Source organism: Colobus angolensis, unplaced genomic scaffold, assembly GCF_000951035.1.
Source record: "Colobus angolensis palliatus isolate OR3802 unplaced genomic scaffold, Cang.pa_1.0 Scaffold3, whole genome shotgun sequence".
NCBI lineage: Eukaryota > Metazoa > Chordata > Mammalia > Primates > Cercopithecidae > Colobus > Colobus angolensis.
In genome coordinates this window covers 24557224-24572704 of record NW_012116265.1, presented here as the reverse complement: position 1 = coordinate 24572704, position 15481 = coordinate 24557224, and the positions used below count along the sequence as shown (strand labels likewise).

Here is a 15481-nt window from a genome sequence, read left to right as displayed (position 1 = left end):
TCAAAAAAAAAAAAAAAAGTGATCCCCAAAAAAGGTATCTGCATGACACGTATGATGTTGAATAAAAGAAGCCAAAAACAGATATATACTCTCACAAATTTACTTTGTTATCCCATTCAAGTAAAGATTAAAAATATGCAAAACTGTCTGGGTGCCATGGCTCATGCCTGTAATCCTTTGGGAGGAGGAGGTGGGAGGCTTGCCTGAGCCCAGGAGTTCAAGACCAGCCTGGGCAACATGGAGAAACTCCGTCTCTACAAAAAATTGGCCAGGCATGGTGGTGCATGCGTTAGTCCCAGCTACTTGGGAGGCTGAGGTGGGAGGATCACCTGAGCCCAGGACATTAAGGCTGCAGTGGGTTGTGATCACGCCACTGCACTCCAGCCTGGGCAACAGTAAGACCCTTTCTCAAAAGAAAAACAATTTTTTTAATTAAAAAAAAATGCAAAACTAAACCATAGTGTTGAAGGATTCATGTTTAGGTAGTAGAACTGTTAAAATAAAAAGCAAAGAAATGATTTTCATGAAAGTCTGCATAGTGGTTACTTTTTGTGGTGAGGCAATGGGAGTGATTTTGGGAGAGGTGCAAAGGGTCTAGGGTCTGGGCAGTGTTCTTTTTCTTGATCTGTGTAGGAGTTTAATACCAGTGTTACTTTTGGAGTAAATCAGCTAGCTGTACATAGATTTTTCTTGTGTTCTCTTTTCTGTATTTGTGTTCTAATTTTTTTAAAAGTTTACAAAGTTTAAAAAAAAAATCAAGCAGTATGGCTGAGTCAGAACAAAATTACTGTGATTTCTAGTCCAGTATCCCACTTTAAGGCCATAGTGCTTCCCTGTTTTTTTTAACGGCTTTATTGAGATATATTCCACATACCATACAATGTACCTATTTAATGTGTACAGTGAAGTGGTTTTTAGTATATTCACAGATATATGCCACCATCATTCTCTCACTTTCTTATCTTAGCCATGCTCAATGAATGCTTTTATTTCTGGGTCTCTAGGCTCCTAGTTTTTCCACAGGGCAAAAGGGCCAGGTGCCTGTGTACCCAGAGGTTAAGAACACAGTTTTTGGAGGCTGATGGAACTGGATTCAAATCCTAGCTCCATCCTTTACCAGCTGTGTGATCGTGGGCAAGTTAGTTAACTTCTCTGAGCCTCATTTGCATTCTTGGCGAATCCCTACCTGAAAGGACTGACGTGAGAATCCAGCATGATAAGATGTTTAAAATTCTTAGTGCTTTGCCTGTTACATAGTAAGTGCTCGAAACTGGTGACTGCTGCTATTATTATTATTGTACTTGTTTATCTGTGTGTTTATTCTAATTCATCCTTTGTCTTTTCCTCCTCCACTCCAGGCGTGACCAGGGAGTATCTGGGGACCAGGTCTCCATCATGGTGGATGGAGTCCAGGTTGCACTACCATCATATGAGGAGGCTGTATATGGCAGTTCTGGTCACTGTGTGCCACCCGCTGACCCCAGAGTACAGATTGTGCTGTCAGAAGGGTCTGGGCCCAGTGGGAGGAGTGTGTCAAGGGAGCAACAGCCGCCGGACCAGGGGGCCTGCTCCTCTGCAGGTGGAGAGGATGAGGCCCCAGGCCAGTCTGGACTATGTGAAGTCTGGGGCCCTCGGGGCTCAGAGACTGTGATGGTGCATCAGGCAACCACCTCTTCCTGGGTGGCCGGCTCAGGGAACCGCCAACTGGCACACAAAGAAGCTGCAGATTCAGAGAACAGTGACATACAAAGCCTTTTATCCCTCACGTCAGAGGAGTACACAGATGGTGAGTGGTCTGAGCTGAACATGAATTATTAGCTGCTTAGGGTCCTTGCTGGGAGTGAGGGAGGACTGTGAGCCTCTCTAATAATTGGTATATTTTTAGCGAAAAAAGATAGTACCTGGGGTATTTGCCTGCAAAATAGAATTTCACCCTCAGAGTACTGAGTAGGGCTTTGGGCTCTCTATAGTGAGACTTTTCACTGTTGCCCGTGAATTCTGATCGTTTGGAGTCTCTGAGGCCATTCATGGTCACAGAGCCTTGCTAAATCAAAAGATAGACAGCTTGTTGGAGTTGCGGATGGGGTCTGTCCTCTTGTTATAAATGTTATGTTCCTGAAAGGTCAGGAATGACAAGGAGGCATAGGTTATTTTACAGAAAAATGAGAGCCTATCCAGAGCAGATAGCTGCTGCTTTCTAAACAGGAGTGTTCCTGGTACTATGCTAGTTCGTTTGCTTGCACTATCTCAGTTAAACATCACAATGATCCTAAGACATAGGTGTTTATTGACATCCCCATTTTATAGCTGAGGAAACTATGACTCAAAGAAAGTAAGTCACTTGGCCCACTGGTAAATGGCTGAGCTGGGATTTGAAGTCAGATGCTGCCTTCCAGGTGGCTCTAGCACCTTTGTGGCAATCAATCATAGAATGAAATTATTGCCTCCTGATGTTTCTGCCTTTGCCAGAGCCCAGTTTACCTTGGGCTTGAGTCTGTCACTTTGAAAGCTGTCTTTAAGGTAAATCCCAGTGTGGTTCAGGATGAGACTAACCCTAGATGCCCCTTTCTATAGTGAAGACTTGTACACTCAGAAAGCTTCCCTAAAAGAGCCTTAGAGGAAACTTTATGCTTCCTGGGTATCCTGGGCGTAGTAAATGTCTAAGGTTTAGAATATCTGAAAGCAAAGAAGTTGGAAATTATTGAAGGCAGATCATGTTTATGGAGCTTCCTGGTTATCAACAGCTTGCCTTCCTTTTTCTTGGTTGGCCATTAAAATAGTTGACCCAGGTTTGAATCTGGAAGCCAGTAACCCCACAGTCAGCCACATATATTGTGAGATATGTCTAAGTATATATCATAGCCCTTATCCTCCCAAGGAGCCAAGGTGGGGCCCTCCTCTTCCTCCTCTTCCATGCTACCTAGCTTTGTTTTTTGTATTTAACAAGCATTTTGAGAGGCCATCTTGTGCCTAACGCTGGACTAGGTTTCAGGGGTGATACAGAGAAAATATGAAATGTGCTATCTTCCTGCATGGAGTATCAGCCATTTGGGAAGATGGTGGGGCCTATACTCAAGAAATAATAGAACCAGGAATTGTAGCATCTATGTCAAAATGAGGGGTTCAGAAAACAAGACACAGAAGTCAGTGAGTTCTTTGCAGGCCATGCCTGAGCTGTTTGGGACTGATAATATCCTAGGAAGTTGGGAGCTTGAGGCCCACAGCATATGAAGAAGCTGAAACCAAAAGAGGGGAAATGATTTATCCAAAGTCACACGACTGGCAGATCGCTTTAGGAGGCAGTGGAACTTCACAGGGCTTTGTAGCCTCATAGGGCGGAATTAGGAGAGAAAGAGAAGTGACTAGACCAGCAGAACTAAGGCAGAGAGGAGGTTGGTTTGAATACCAGGCTGAACATTCAGTTTTGTTTCACATAGACAGTGAGAAAGATAAGCTAGAAAGTCATAAAAAGGAAGTAGGGAGTTTTTGCCTACCTAGAAGTGTATGAGTGGGACATTTACTTTCTTTAAATTAGGGGCTATGTGGGATAGCCCCTAATTTGCAGAGGGGTCGAGAGTGCTCTGGAGACCCACACGAGATAACCACTGTGCTTTTCTTCTGGTCTTCCTGCAGATATTCCACTGTTGAAAGAAGCATGAGGGCAGCGGCCAGCCTTTCCTCTCTGCGAGGTTCTCTCAGCCCTTCCTCCCTCTCCCTGTGGGATTGAGCACCCTGTACTCTCCAGCCACCTTACCTGGATACCTGAGCTGCCACCTGTGTATCTATGTATCTCTGAGGGCCCTATAGGCCCACCTTGCTGGAAACTCAAGGAAGATTCTCACCATCTGCCTGTGTCTAGAGGAATTGGCTCTTTGCCTGGCCTACCTTCCTGTCTGTTGGAGACATATTTGAATGTGCTGGATCGAACCCTCCCTTTTCCTAAGCCTCTGGGTCCCCTCCAGCCAGCTCTTTGGCGGCAGCCCCCACAAGCTCCTGTGGGCCTGAGTGCTGCTGTGTTTACTTGTGCCTTTCCCCCACCCTGTCCAGTTTCCCTGTCATGCAGGCTTGTTGCTGTCCACAAGCCTCAGTGGCTGCACTGCTGCCCCCTGCCACATAGGGGGCCAGGCCTGGGTCTATCCTGTTTCCTTTGAGGGCTGCCCCTCCTGCCCTTTGCAGGAGCAGATCCAGGTGTGAGAGCTCTTGAGTCAGGAGTGGCAGAAGTGGCTCTAACTGGGGTGAGAGTGTAGTCCCTGGGCTTGCCCTGGGTTGACCCTGGTGGCACATTTCCTTGGCCGAGGACGGAAGATTTGGAAAATCATGCCCAAGCTGGCCCAGGACCCAGCCATCTGGCCCAAAGGCGCAAGCTCCTGGCCTTGTTGAGTTGAGAGTTTCCAAGAAGCATCCAGAAGATCCCAAGGGAGAGAAGGAAAATGGCTGATAATGATTGTCTTCCTAATATGCAAGTTGTCACTTCCTACTTCCAGTGTCGGCCTTCCTGGCCTTGTCTTTTTTCTGTTTCCCTGAAGTATAAGGGGAAGTTGCATGCTGCCTCCTGGGTTTTATCCCAGATAGCTCTGGCTTTCTTGCTACCCACAGGGGCCTGGGGCAGGAAGGAGAGTTGCTGAGATGCCATGGAGTGCCCATCTGGTCACTGGCAATCTAGGCAGGTTGCCCCTTTCTGGGTTTGTGGTGATGGAGGGGAGGCCGAGGGGCACAGACTGAGTCCCCGGGTGGCTGCAGGCAGCTTTAGCCCAGTCCTGAGGATCCTCCTCACCATGGTCACGTGCCTTAGTAACTATGCCCAGGAAGTGGCCTGCTGCTTGCTGTGCTGCTGCTTTTCCTACTTCTGCCCTTCCCTGCCACCACTCGCATGTCACGGCTGACAAACGATTCCTTGTCTTCCCTGGCCCCCTGGGGGAAGGGCTGAGAAACAGTCCATGTGCACCCTGACCTTACTGGCCTGAGGTGGGCAGAGGGGTGTGGAGTAGCCTGGAGTACAGAGCCCTGGGGGAGGAGTCCGCTGCTGAGGGGCACTCTCCCACAGCCATGTGTTGAATACTAACTAGGCTGGGGTGGACGAACTCTGCCAGCTGCTATCATCTTCAGAAGATAGACGCAGCAGTAAGGAATGTTTGTTTCGCTTTTTTCTGAAATTTTCTGAAGCACTGTGGCTAGGAAACTTCGAAGTGGACCCTGTGCTGCATGTCTGCTCCTCCCCTGAGCCTCTCTGATTGGGGGTGGTAAAAATAATAAAAATCCCAGTATATTTTTCAGTACCTTACCTAACAGGGTTGGCTTCAGGCATGGGTGGCCTAGAAGATGAGGGGAGTGGTCTTCTCCCAGCCTGTTACCCTCTTGCCTCTTGCCTCCGCGCTTATACACGCACTTTACCACCCAGTCATTCCCTGGCCTCTTACTGCCACTTGTAGTCTTCCTTCCTTCCTCTCAGGGTAAGGGCAGTGCCTGCTGTGCCTGTTGGCCACTCCCACACTTCGCCTCCCCAGAAGCCCTCATCTGCTGTGCTGAGTCCAAGAAAGCATAGTTAGGTAGGGAGCTGGTTGGAGAAGGTGCTAGAACCAGAAGGCAGATGAGACTAGCATTGGCCCACCTGGAGAGGTGTCCCTAATGGCCCCAGTCGCCTTACCACACCCACAGCAGTGCCCCTGTCTTCTTCCAAAAAAGAAAGCAGGGACAAATGGGGGAGGGGTGGTAGTCCGAAGACTCACTACTGAGCCTTCAGCTTTTATTTTTCGCTGTTTCAAAACCTGAATTCTATTCTAGAATGGTTTTTAAAATGGAAGATCTTACCTTTTTCTATCTTGTTACTCTGGGGTTTTTCCCCACTAAGAGATTGCACTTTTTGTTTGGGGTTTATTCAGCTGCATAGATGACCAGCTTGATCCCTGGTGAAATGAAAAGCCTTCCTTCTCCTGAAACCTCTTTCCACCCTGCCCTCCACTTAACAACACTGAGGAGCGCAAGCCCAGGCTTGCCCACCTGGTAGGAAAGGAAATCAGAACAATGGGAGCCTTGACTCCCCTCTTGGCTCCTCCCCTCCTCTTGTTACTGGCTTTGATGAGGCCCACTTCCCAGAATCTCCTGGGCCTGTGAGTACAGGAGCTCATTCTCCCCTCTCTGCTGAAGTCTGTGACAGCTTCTTCCCCCAGTTATTTCTCTTTCTTCCAAAGCAATTTCTTCTTAACCATCAGCCATGTGCTGCTATTTCTAGGGCTTCTGGGCTTTGTCCCTTACTGAGGGATTAGGGACTCCACAGCTGCCTTGAGGTGGGGCCTGGCTGAGAGACAAGGGCAGCAGCAGGTGGCAGGCTGTTAGAAGAGAGGCTGCCTAAGGAGCCCGGAGCAGGTGGAAACAGGTGGTAGAAACCAGCCACAGCCCTGCTTTCCCGGGCTCACCTCTAGGGCATTCCAGCAGAAGGCTGATGCAGGAGAATGGCCAGCACCAAAGGACATTTTAAAAAGTTTTTGGGTTTGTTTTTGTTTGTTTTGTTTTGCACACTTGAGCTGACGGTATAATATCCTGGTGACTTGCAGTCACATTCTAATGACTTTCAAGGGCCAGAGTATGGTGAAAATCACTTAAAAAATCCGTCCCTTCCATGCCTTCGTTTAGCGGGTAGGCTCTATCTTTTGCCATTTCTGTATTTTATGTGCTGTGTTCCCATTTCACTGGGTATGAACTGTGAAATGGACTGAATCCTGGCCACTTTATGAGTTTGGTTTTATAAGGCATTTCAATGTACATTCTATAAATACAAGCACTCCATTTGCAAACAGATCTTAAGCTAATATTTTCTTTCCCATTCATCTTGCCCTCCTCCTCCTCCCGCCAGCTTTAAAGTTCAGTGGAGAAGCCAGATGGCAATTCAGACAAAGGTATACTCTTCCTGCTTCATGGGTGGTGGCATGGGAATAGATAGCCCTTGGCCCTTTGCCTCCCAGTCCCAGCTGAGCACTCAAACCACTTGGTTCCCACATAACGTTGTCGCCTCCATTTCTGAGGAACATCCTTGCATAGAGAATGAAATATGCTGCAAACATTTCTGCATCCTTACTCCTCACCCCCAAAGGAAAAAAAAAGGCCTAGCAGGGAAGCAGCATGCAGGCTTCACAGCTTAATGCCAAGGACAGCGAGTGAGGCTGGGAGCTTCTTTTAGGCCTGCTGGGTCTCTAGGCTCTTGGAATAGGGACGGTCATTATTGGTGCCCCAAGGTGGGACTTGGAGAATATTTTGCTTGGCATATGTTTGGTCTGAATGATATAGTTGCTGGTTCCCTAGAGAGGAAAGGTGGCAGGCCCGGCTTTGCTGGGAAATGGCTCCTAATTTCCCGTTGAAACCCTAGTAGAATTGTGAATGAAAACCCCAAAGTTGAGCCCCTCTGCCAAGCAGCAGAGCTAGCAGAAGGGGATGCAGGAGCAAAGCACTCAATTGCCAAGCAAGGAGGAGAGATGTACATGGGCTGTGTGGCAGTCCCCACACCCTGCTCTGGCTTCTTCAGGTTATCGCACCACTATGGAATCCTTTGTAGAATGGTACTCATATAATGGTTTAAAACAACACATTCATAATCGGCTCTGTGCAGGATGTCACTCAATCAGTTTGGGTTTGCTTTATTTTATTTTATATATATATATTTTTTGGTATCCTGTACATTGCAGTGGGTGTGAAGATAGTATTTTAATATTTGTACAAAGTTTAATTTAATTTTAATTGTTCTATGTATATAACTGCATTTCTAAATAATTAAAAAAAAGTTCTTATGAAGGCAATTATGGGAAATGTAATCCTTCCTGAAAGCTTTTGCAGAAACCTTAGATTGAAAGAGGATATGTGGGCCGGAGGTCATGGAAGGATGAGGTACTAGCTCTGTAGGGAGGGTGCCTGGCAAGAGGTGGAGGAGCCGGGATGGAGAGCACTTTGTGAGGCCAAGGTGGTTGGATCACTTGAGGCTAGGAGTTTGAGACCAGCCTGGCCCATCAAGGCTGGTCTCAGGATGGACCAGCAAAAGTCCATCTCTACTAAAAATACAAAAATTAGCTGGGTGCAGTGGTGCATGCTTGTAATCCCATCTACTTGGGAGGCTGAGGCTGGAGAATCACTTGAACCCGGAAGATGGAGGTTGCAGCCAGCTGAGATTGCACCATTACACGCCAGCCCGGGCAACGGAGCAAGACTGTCTCAAAAAGTAAATAAATATAAAAAAGAAGTCTTGGCCGGGCACGGTAGCTCATGCCTGTAATCCCAGCACTCTGGGAGGCCGATTCAGGCAGATCATGAGGTCAAGAGATTGAGACCATGCTGGCTAACACAGTGAAGCCCTGTCTCTACTAAAAATACAAAAAATTAGTCGGGTGTGGTGGCGGGCATCCGTAGTCCCAGCTACTCAGGAGGCCGAGGCAGGAGAATGGTGTGAACCTGGGGGGGGCGGAGCTTACAGTGAGTCGACATCACACCACTGCACTCCAGCCTGGGCAGAAAAAAAAAAAAAAAGTCTTGGCCACCAAATCTTCAGTATGGTGGGGTGCAGGTGCTTGGGCAAGGGAGGGATGACAGCAAAGGGAGGTTCAAACCGGGCAGAAAGCCACCACGGCTTCAGTGTGGCAAGGAGGGCATTTGAAATGAGCTCACAGAAGCAAGGCTTTGGATTATATTCCTGGAAAGAGCAGATGTCTTGGAGCAGACGGGAAGAGAGAAGGAACTGTGGTGATGGCTCCCAAAACACCAAGGGTTTCAGGAAGAAGGCAGTGAGGCCCAAGTTAAAATAAGGGAAGCATTCTATTTATCTGGGGAAACTATGGCAACAGTAGGCATTGCTGGCACTTCAGTGGGCAGGAGCAGTGAGGAGGGCAGGAACACAGGGAGAAGTTGTGGGAATGCATTCAGGGAAGCCAAAAGCAAAAGATAGCTGGCAACATGCCAGGATTCATGTTGATGCGAGCCAGTGTCTACTGAGTGCTTCCGTATGTACCAGGCGCCCTTCTAGGCTCTTGGCCTGCAGTAACTCCAGATCTGGCAGCTGCACCAGGGGATGGGCATTCTGATTAACCCTGACTTTGCAGGTGAAGAAGCAGGCTCAAAATAGTGTAGTGAAGCTTGATTATAAAGTCACACAGTTCTGAAATATGGAAATTGGGACTCAAACATGATTGTCTCACTGCCCAGTGTCTTAATATCTGCCTTAAAGAACACTGCGCCCAGCATGCAGGCTTCTTTATGTTGCAAGAACAGAAAACCCCACTGGCTTAAACCACAATGTGCAGCTGATTCAGCACCCAGCACCCCACTTCCAGGCTAATTCTATCAAGACCTGGCTGGAATGACATCATTTTCTTTCTCAGAAACTCTTCATGAGTCTTGCTTTATTGTTTAGAGTAGGAAAGAAATTACAAACCCTCAGTAGTCATTTGTTTCAAATGCCCAATTTTACAGATGAGGGCACTGATGTGCATGGCAGTACTCTGATTTAATCAAGACCACATGGCTAGTTGGTGGCAGAGCTGAGCTGAAATTCTGAGCCCCTAGTCTGGGTCCAGTGTGTGTCCCTGTCCCACCATCTTCAGCAAGTCCACTCTCTTCTGCTTGGCTTTGGAACCCGGTCCCATCTTGTTCTCCAACACAACTTCCCTCTGCCTCCTGAACACCCATGACTCATTGTGTCAGAGTATGCCAGAGTCACTGTGGCTCTCTTGGCCTTGAATGCTGCTCCTGGGGAGGTTGGAAGGAGGAGCAACACCTGAGGGCAAACTCCTGTATTAGTCCATTCTCATGCTGCTATGAAGAAATAACATGGGACTGGGTAATTCATGAAGAAAAGAGGTTTAGTTAACTCACAGTTCTGTGTGGCTGGGGAAGCCTCAGGAAACTTACAATCATGGGGGAAGGTACCTCTTCACGGGGTGGCAGGGGAGACAATGAGTGCCAAGTGAAGGGGAAGACCCTTATAAAACCATCACATCGGCCAGGTGCAGTGGCTCATGCCTGTAATCCCAGTACTTTGGGAGGCCGAGGCGGGTGGATTACCTGAGGTTAGGAGTTCGAGACAAGCCTGGCCAACATGGCGAAACCCCGTCTCTACTAAAAATACAAAAATTAGCCAGGCGTGGTGGCTCATGCCTGTAATCCCAGCTACTTGGGAGACTGAGGCATGAGGATTGCTTGAACCCGGGAGGCAGAGGTTGCAGTGAGCTGAGATCGCGCCATTGCACTCCAGCCTGGGCAATAGAGCGAGATTCGGTCTCAAAACAAAACAACCAAAAACAAAAACCAGCACATCCTGTGAGAACTCACTATCATGAGAACAGCATGGGGGAAATTGTCCCCATGATTCAATTACCGCCACCTGATACCGCTCTTGACACGTGGGGATTATTACAATTCAGGGTGAGGTTTGGATGGGGACACAGAGCCAAACCATATCACCTCCTGAGGCAACCTAGGTATCTAGGGGAAGTTCTGAGAAGCTCTTCACTCCTTTCCTAGTTCCTTCAGATCAGGGCCTGGGCAGGAGGCAAGGAAAAGAGCCCCAGTATGAATAGGGAATACTTCCCAGAGTTCAAGACCTGGGGCAGCACTTTCTTTTCCTTCCTATCTTGATCTCAACCTGAGGCTGTGGCCCATCTGCAGCCTAGACTATGGAGAGGAGACTGGGGAAGGAAGAGAGCTGCCTCCTTTATCACCTGCTTCCTCCTCACTGGGTGACAGGCGGCCTCTTTCCCCTGCATTGGAAGTGGCAGGAGAGGAGGGAGCTCAGAGGCATGGGTAGTGAGACTCTAGCTGGCCAGAGGCACTGCTGCTGAATCCCCCACTCTGACAGTGGCAAGGCCCAGCTGAAAGGAGACCCTTGCTTTTCTCCACAGACCTTGGAATGGGAAGAAGGGATCATAGGGAGATTCTGAGTGGCCCAGTCCATGGTGGCCGCCCAGGGTGGGGGAAATGGCACTGTCCCAACCTTCCCCACTCAAGTGATCCCAGAAGCCAAGCTACATATGGAGCGGGTCTCACGGTCTATCTTCAAGATGAGAGGTGACAGCAGCAAATGCAGTTGTGCCCCAATAGGGACTTCGGTCTGGTGGGGAGCATGTTGGGGAGTGTCAGCTCCACAGGACATCTACCACACATCTTCCCTTTCCCCAACCTTCCTTGATGTTTACTGAGCACCTAATAGGTTCCCAGGACTGGGTAAGGTGCTTTAAAGATATTATTTTAGGCTGGGAGAAATGGCTCATGCCTGCAATTCCAGCACTTTGGGAGGTCAAGGTGGGAGCGATCACTTGAAGCCAGGAGTTTGAGACCAGCCGGGGCAACAGAGCAAGATCCTGTCTCTACAAAATTTTTAAAAATTAGCCGGGTGAGGTGGTTTGCACCTGTAGTCCCTGGTGCTCGGGAGGTTGAGGTAGGAGGACTGCTTGAGCCCAGAAGGTTGAGGCTGCAGTGAGCTATGATTGTTTCACTGAACTCCAGTCTGGGCAACAGAGCAAGACCCCGTCTCCAAAACCAAAAAAAAAAGAGGTGTTCTTTTAATCAATCAACTCAGCCAGTCTTGCAAGGCAGATGTCATTACCCTTTTTATAGGTGAGGACAGTAAGGCTGAGAGAGATTCAAGTACAGTCCAAGACCACATAGATCATGAATCCTCAGCTGAGGGGTTTGAATTCAGGTGTGCCACTCCAGGCCTCTTCACCTCACATTGCTGACTCACTCTCCTCTTCTACTCCCCAGCTTTTCTCCCTGGGTTCAACTGACCGCTTCACACCTACTGTCCTACCCGAGAATCCCTCTCAGCAATGCCCAAAGCCAGGACACCAAGCCATTTAGAAAAATGCAGTCCCAGGTGCTCAACAGTCTCAGCAGTCAGGATGGGTTCTCGGTCCCTGGAAAGATCAGGCAAAGCCAGGAGACCCAGGCAGCCCATGTCTCCTCCCTGGGCCTTGCTTCTGAAAGGTGAGGAGAACACTCTGTATTCTCAGGTCTTCCCGCTTCTCCTTGGCACTAGAGCTGGGGGCACTTGCCAGGCTTTTCTCTTAGTTACAGAAAAGGGAATTTCATCGGCTGTGAACCTGGGGTGAGACATGACACATTCCCAAGTTGAGCCTGGGTTTGTCCTTCAAGCTGCCTAGTGATGAAGGAGCATTACCGGGCTTGGGGACCGTCCAATCCCACACCCAAGAGGCGAACAGCTGCTTGGCATTTCCTGTGATGCTCCAGTGCCCCTAGAAAAGGAAATTTCAGCCGGGCGAGGTGGCGGGCGCCTGTAGTCCCAGCTACTTGGGAGGATGAGGCAGGAGAATGGCGTGAACCCAGGTGGCGGAGCTTGCAGTGAGCTGAGATCCGGCCACTGCACTCCAGCCTAGGGGACAGAGCAAGACTCCGTCTCAAAAAAAAAGAAAAGGAAATTTCACAAGCTAGGAATGTCCCGAGCAGGCTGTCTGGGACAGCGTACACTGTTCTGAACCTGGGGGAGTAGATGATTTATGGTTCTTCCTGCAGAGGTTTTGGCAAGTGTGTACTTCCCCATAGCAGAGGCTTTCTGGGGGAGTAAGTAGCCCTGCCTGCAGCAAAGGCAGCCTACCGCAGATGAAGCGTGCCAGCAGGGCTCAGCATCTGAAGGGACTGGGGTATGCAACAAGACTATGGCTCAACACAAATGCACCCAGCATGGGGGCTGCCCTGACTTCTGGGGTTGGCCTCTTGAGGGCCTTAAGCAGCTGGGCTCCAGAGACTTTTAGGGACTTTTGGTGCTGTAGCCTCTCTCTGGGAAGGCCATTCCCCATTCCTGCTGCAGTCCTCATTCATTGACTCGTTTGCTAATTCATTCAACAAAATTTTATTTATTCATATTCATTTTGAGGACTTTACACAAAGCCTGCTGTTAGGTTCTAGGAACATAGTGATGAACAAGACTCAGTCTTTGCCCTCAAAGAGTTTGTAGTCCAATAGGGGAGAAAGAGATTAGACAGCTTTCTAAAAGTTAAGGCAGAACTTAAAATTGAAACAAACAGCCGGGCGCGGTGGCTCAAGCCTGTAATCCCAGCACTTTGGGAGGCCGAGACGGGCGGATCACGAGGTCAGGAGATCGAGACCATCCTGGCTAACATGGTGAAACCCCGTCTCTACTAAAAAAATACAAAAAACTAGCCAGACGAGGTGGCGGGCGCCTGTAGTCCCAGCTACTCCGGAGGCTGAGGCAGGAGAATGGCATGAACCCGGGAGGCGGAGCTTGCAGTGAGCTGAGATCCAGCCACTGCACTCCAGCCCAGGCGGCAGAGCGAGACTCTGTCTCAAAAAAAAAAAATTGAAACAAACAAACAAAAAACAAACCTATAATGATACACCAGAAAAGTGCTTGGGAGTGATGAGAAAGGAGCTAATTTCTTTAGGGTATGAGCAAAGATTCCCCAGAAAGGTGCCACTTGCATTGGGTCTAAATTGTCGTGTTTCGATATTATTGATAGATAAGTAAGTAAATGAGGGGCTGTAGGATGGGAAGAAGAGGACTTTTCAGGCTGTAGAGACCCATAGAAGCAAATGTACAAACATCTTTTTTTTTTAAGACAAAATCTTGCTGTGTTGCCACGCTGGAGTGCAGTGGCGTGATCTCAGCTCACTGCAACCTCTGCCTCCCAGGTTCAAGGAATTCTCATGCTTCAGTCTCCCGAGTAGCTGGGACCACAGTCACCCACCACAATGCCCGGCTAATTTTTTGTTTTTGTTTTTGTTTTTTTTTGGTAGAGACGGGATTTCACCATGTTGCCCAGGCTGGTCTTGAACTCCTGAGCCTAAGCAATCTGCCCATCTCGGCCTCCCAGAGTGCTGGGATAACAGGCATGAGCCACTGCGCCCGGCCCGATGTACTAACATCTAAAATATGAACCACGTGAAACTGCCCTTTTTGCAGGTTTAAAAAGAAAAAAGTTTAGATATGGGCAATTTTAACCTAACATATAATTGTCTTAAGATCTGCTCAAATTAGGGATGCCTTTCTTCTCTGACTTAGACTACATTTTAATTATTTTAATCACAAGAAGGAAATTCCAGGACACCCAAAGTGTCCAAAGTCGTCTTGTCCTGGAGCCTATGCCCCACCGTAACAGAGCACTGAGCGTAGCTGACTCTTTGGTTACCATGAGCCAGCTCCTGCCGGCTGACTGCGGGAGGCATTTTGAGAAGTCGCATGAGCTGTTCAAGTCTCCAGGATGGCACCAATGCACTTGTTCTTCCAGGCGGACAACAGAAGGACGCCCACAACTCATAACTAAGTTCCTACCAGCAACAGGCAGGCAGCTATTCTAATGCAGAAATGTTTTGACCCTTTTTAATGTTTTCCATAGGGTGGAAAATGAGAGACAGAAGTTACACCCATTTACAGCATTCTCTCCTTGTTAACTTTTTCTATTTTTTATTAGAAACATTCAAAAAAAATCAAGTTATCTTATAATAAGAGTAATACATATTAAAACATCAGAAATAATATTTTTTCACCTCAGGTTGGGAAAAGAAAAGGCTTAAAAGTATCCAGTAGGAGTGTAAATTGGTACATTGTCTATGGAGGGCAGTTTGGCAACAACCATCAAAATTATAATGTAGGGCCAGGCACAGTGGCTCACGCCTGTAATCCCAGCATTTTGGGAGGCCAAGGCGGACAGATCACCTGAGGTCAGGAGTTTGAGACTAGCCTGGCCAACATGGTGAAACCCTGTCTCTACTAAAAATACAAAAAATTAGCCAGGTGTGGGGGCGCGTGCCTGTAATCCCAGCTACTGGGGAGGCTGAGGCAGGAGAATCGCTTGAACTTGGGAGGCGGAGGTTGCAGTGAGTCGAGATTGCGCTACTGCACTGCAGCCTGGGTGACAGAGACAGACTCAGTCTCAAAAAAAAAAAAATTACAATGTAGTTCCTTATCTTTTTCCCTTACTGGACTCATTTAGTCCTAAAGACAATAAGTGAGGGCAGAGAAGAGAGTTACATATTCAGAAAGAGGGAACGACCCCAACCAAAACAAACAGAATGAACCCTACAATACCAGATTGGAATTGGAGATATTGATGTGAACTTGAGCATCAAAATTGGTTTTCAATATACATAATCGATATAGAAATAAATATAGAAGTACTGTGGGTTTGCTGGTATACACACAGTCACACTCATGCACACACACACACAGATTCCCCAGCTCTTCCCAGAGGACTTGCTAGCAGTGACACCCCAAAAGCAGTGAGTACACCTGGCATTCAGATCTTTGCTTTAAAATAGTATTTTCAGCCGGGTGTGGTGGCTCACATCTGTAATCCCAACACTTTGGGAGGCCAAGGCGGGTGGATCACTTGAGGTCAGGAGTTTGAGACCAGCCTGGCCAACATGGTGAAACCTCATCTCTACTAAAAATACAAAAATTAGCCAGGCGTGGTGGCTCATGCCTGTAATCCCAGCTACTTGGGAGACTGAGGCATGAGGATTGCTTGAACCC

At 48.2% G+C, this 15481-nt stretch overlaps 1 protein-coding gene across 1 annotated transcript in view; it reads left to right on the top strand.

Moving 5' to 3' along the window:
• Positions 1-7787, top strand: part of SUSD6 (sushi domain containing 6) — a 58976-nt gene extending 51189 nt beyond the window's left edge. Inside the window, exons 5-6 of the mRNA XM_011949671.1 lie at positions 1359-1786; positions 3634-7787. Coding sequence (XP_011805061.1) covers positions 1359-1786; positions 3634-3659 — 454 coding nt within the window. The 3' untranslated portion in view covers positions 3660-7787. The remainder of the gene's footprint in view (positions 1-1358; positions 1787-3633) is intronic.
• Positions 7788-15481: the final 7694 nt, after the last annotated feature.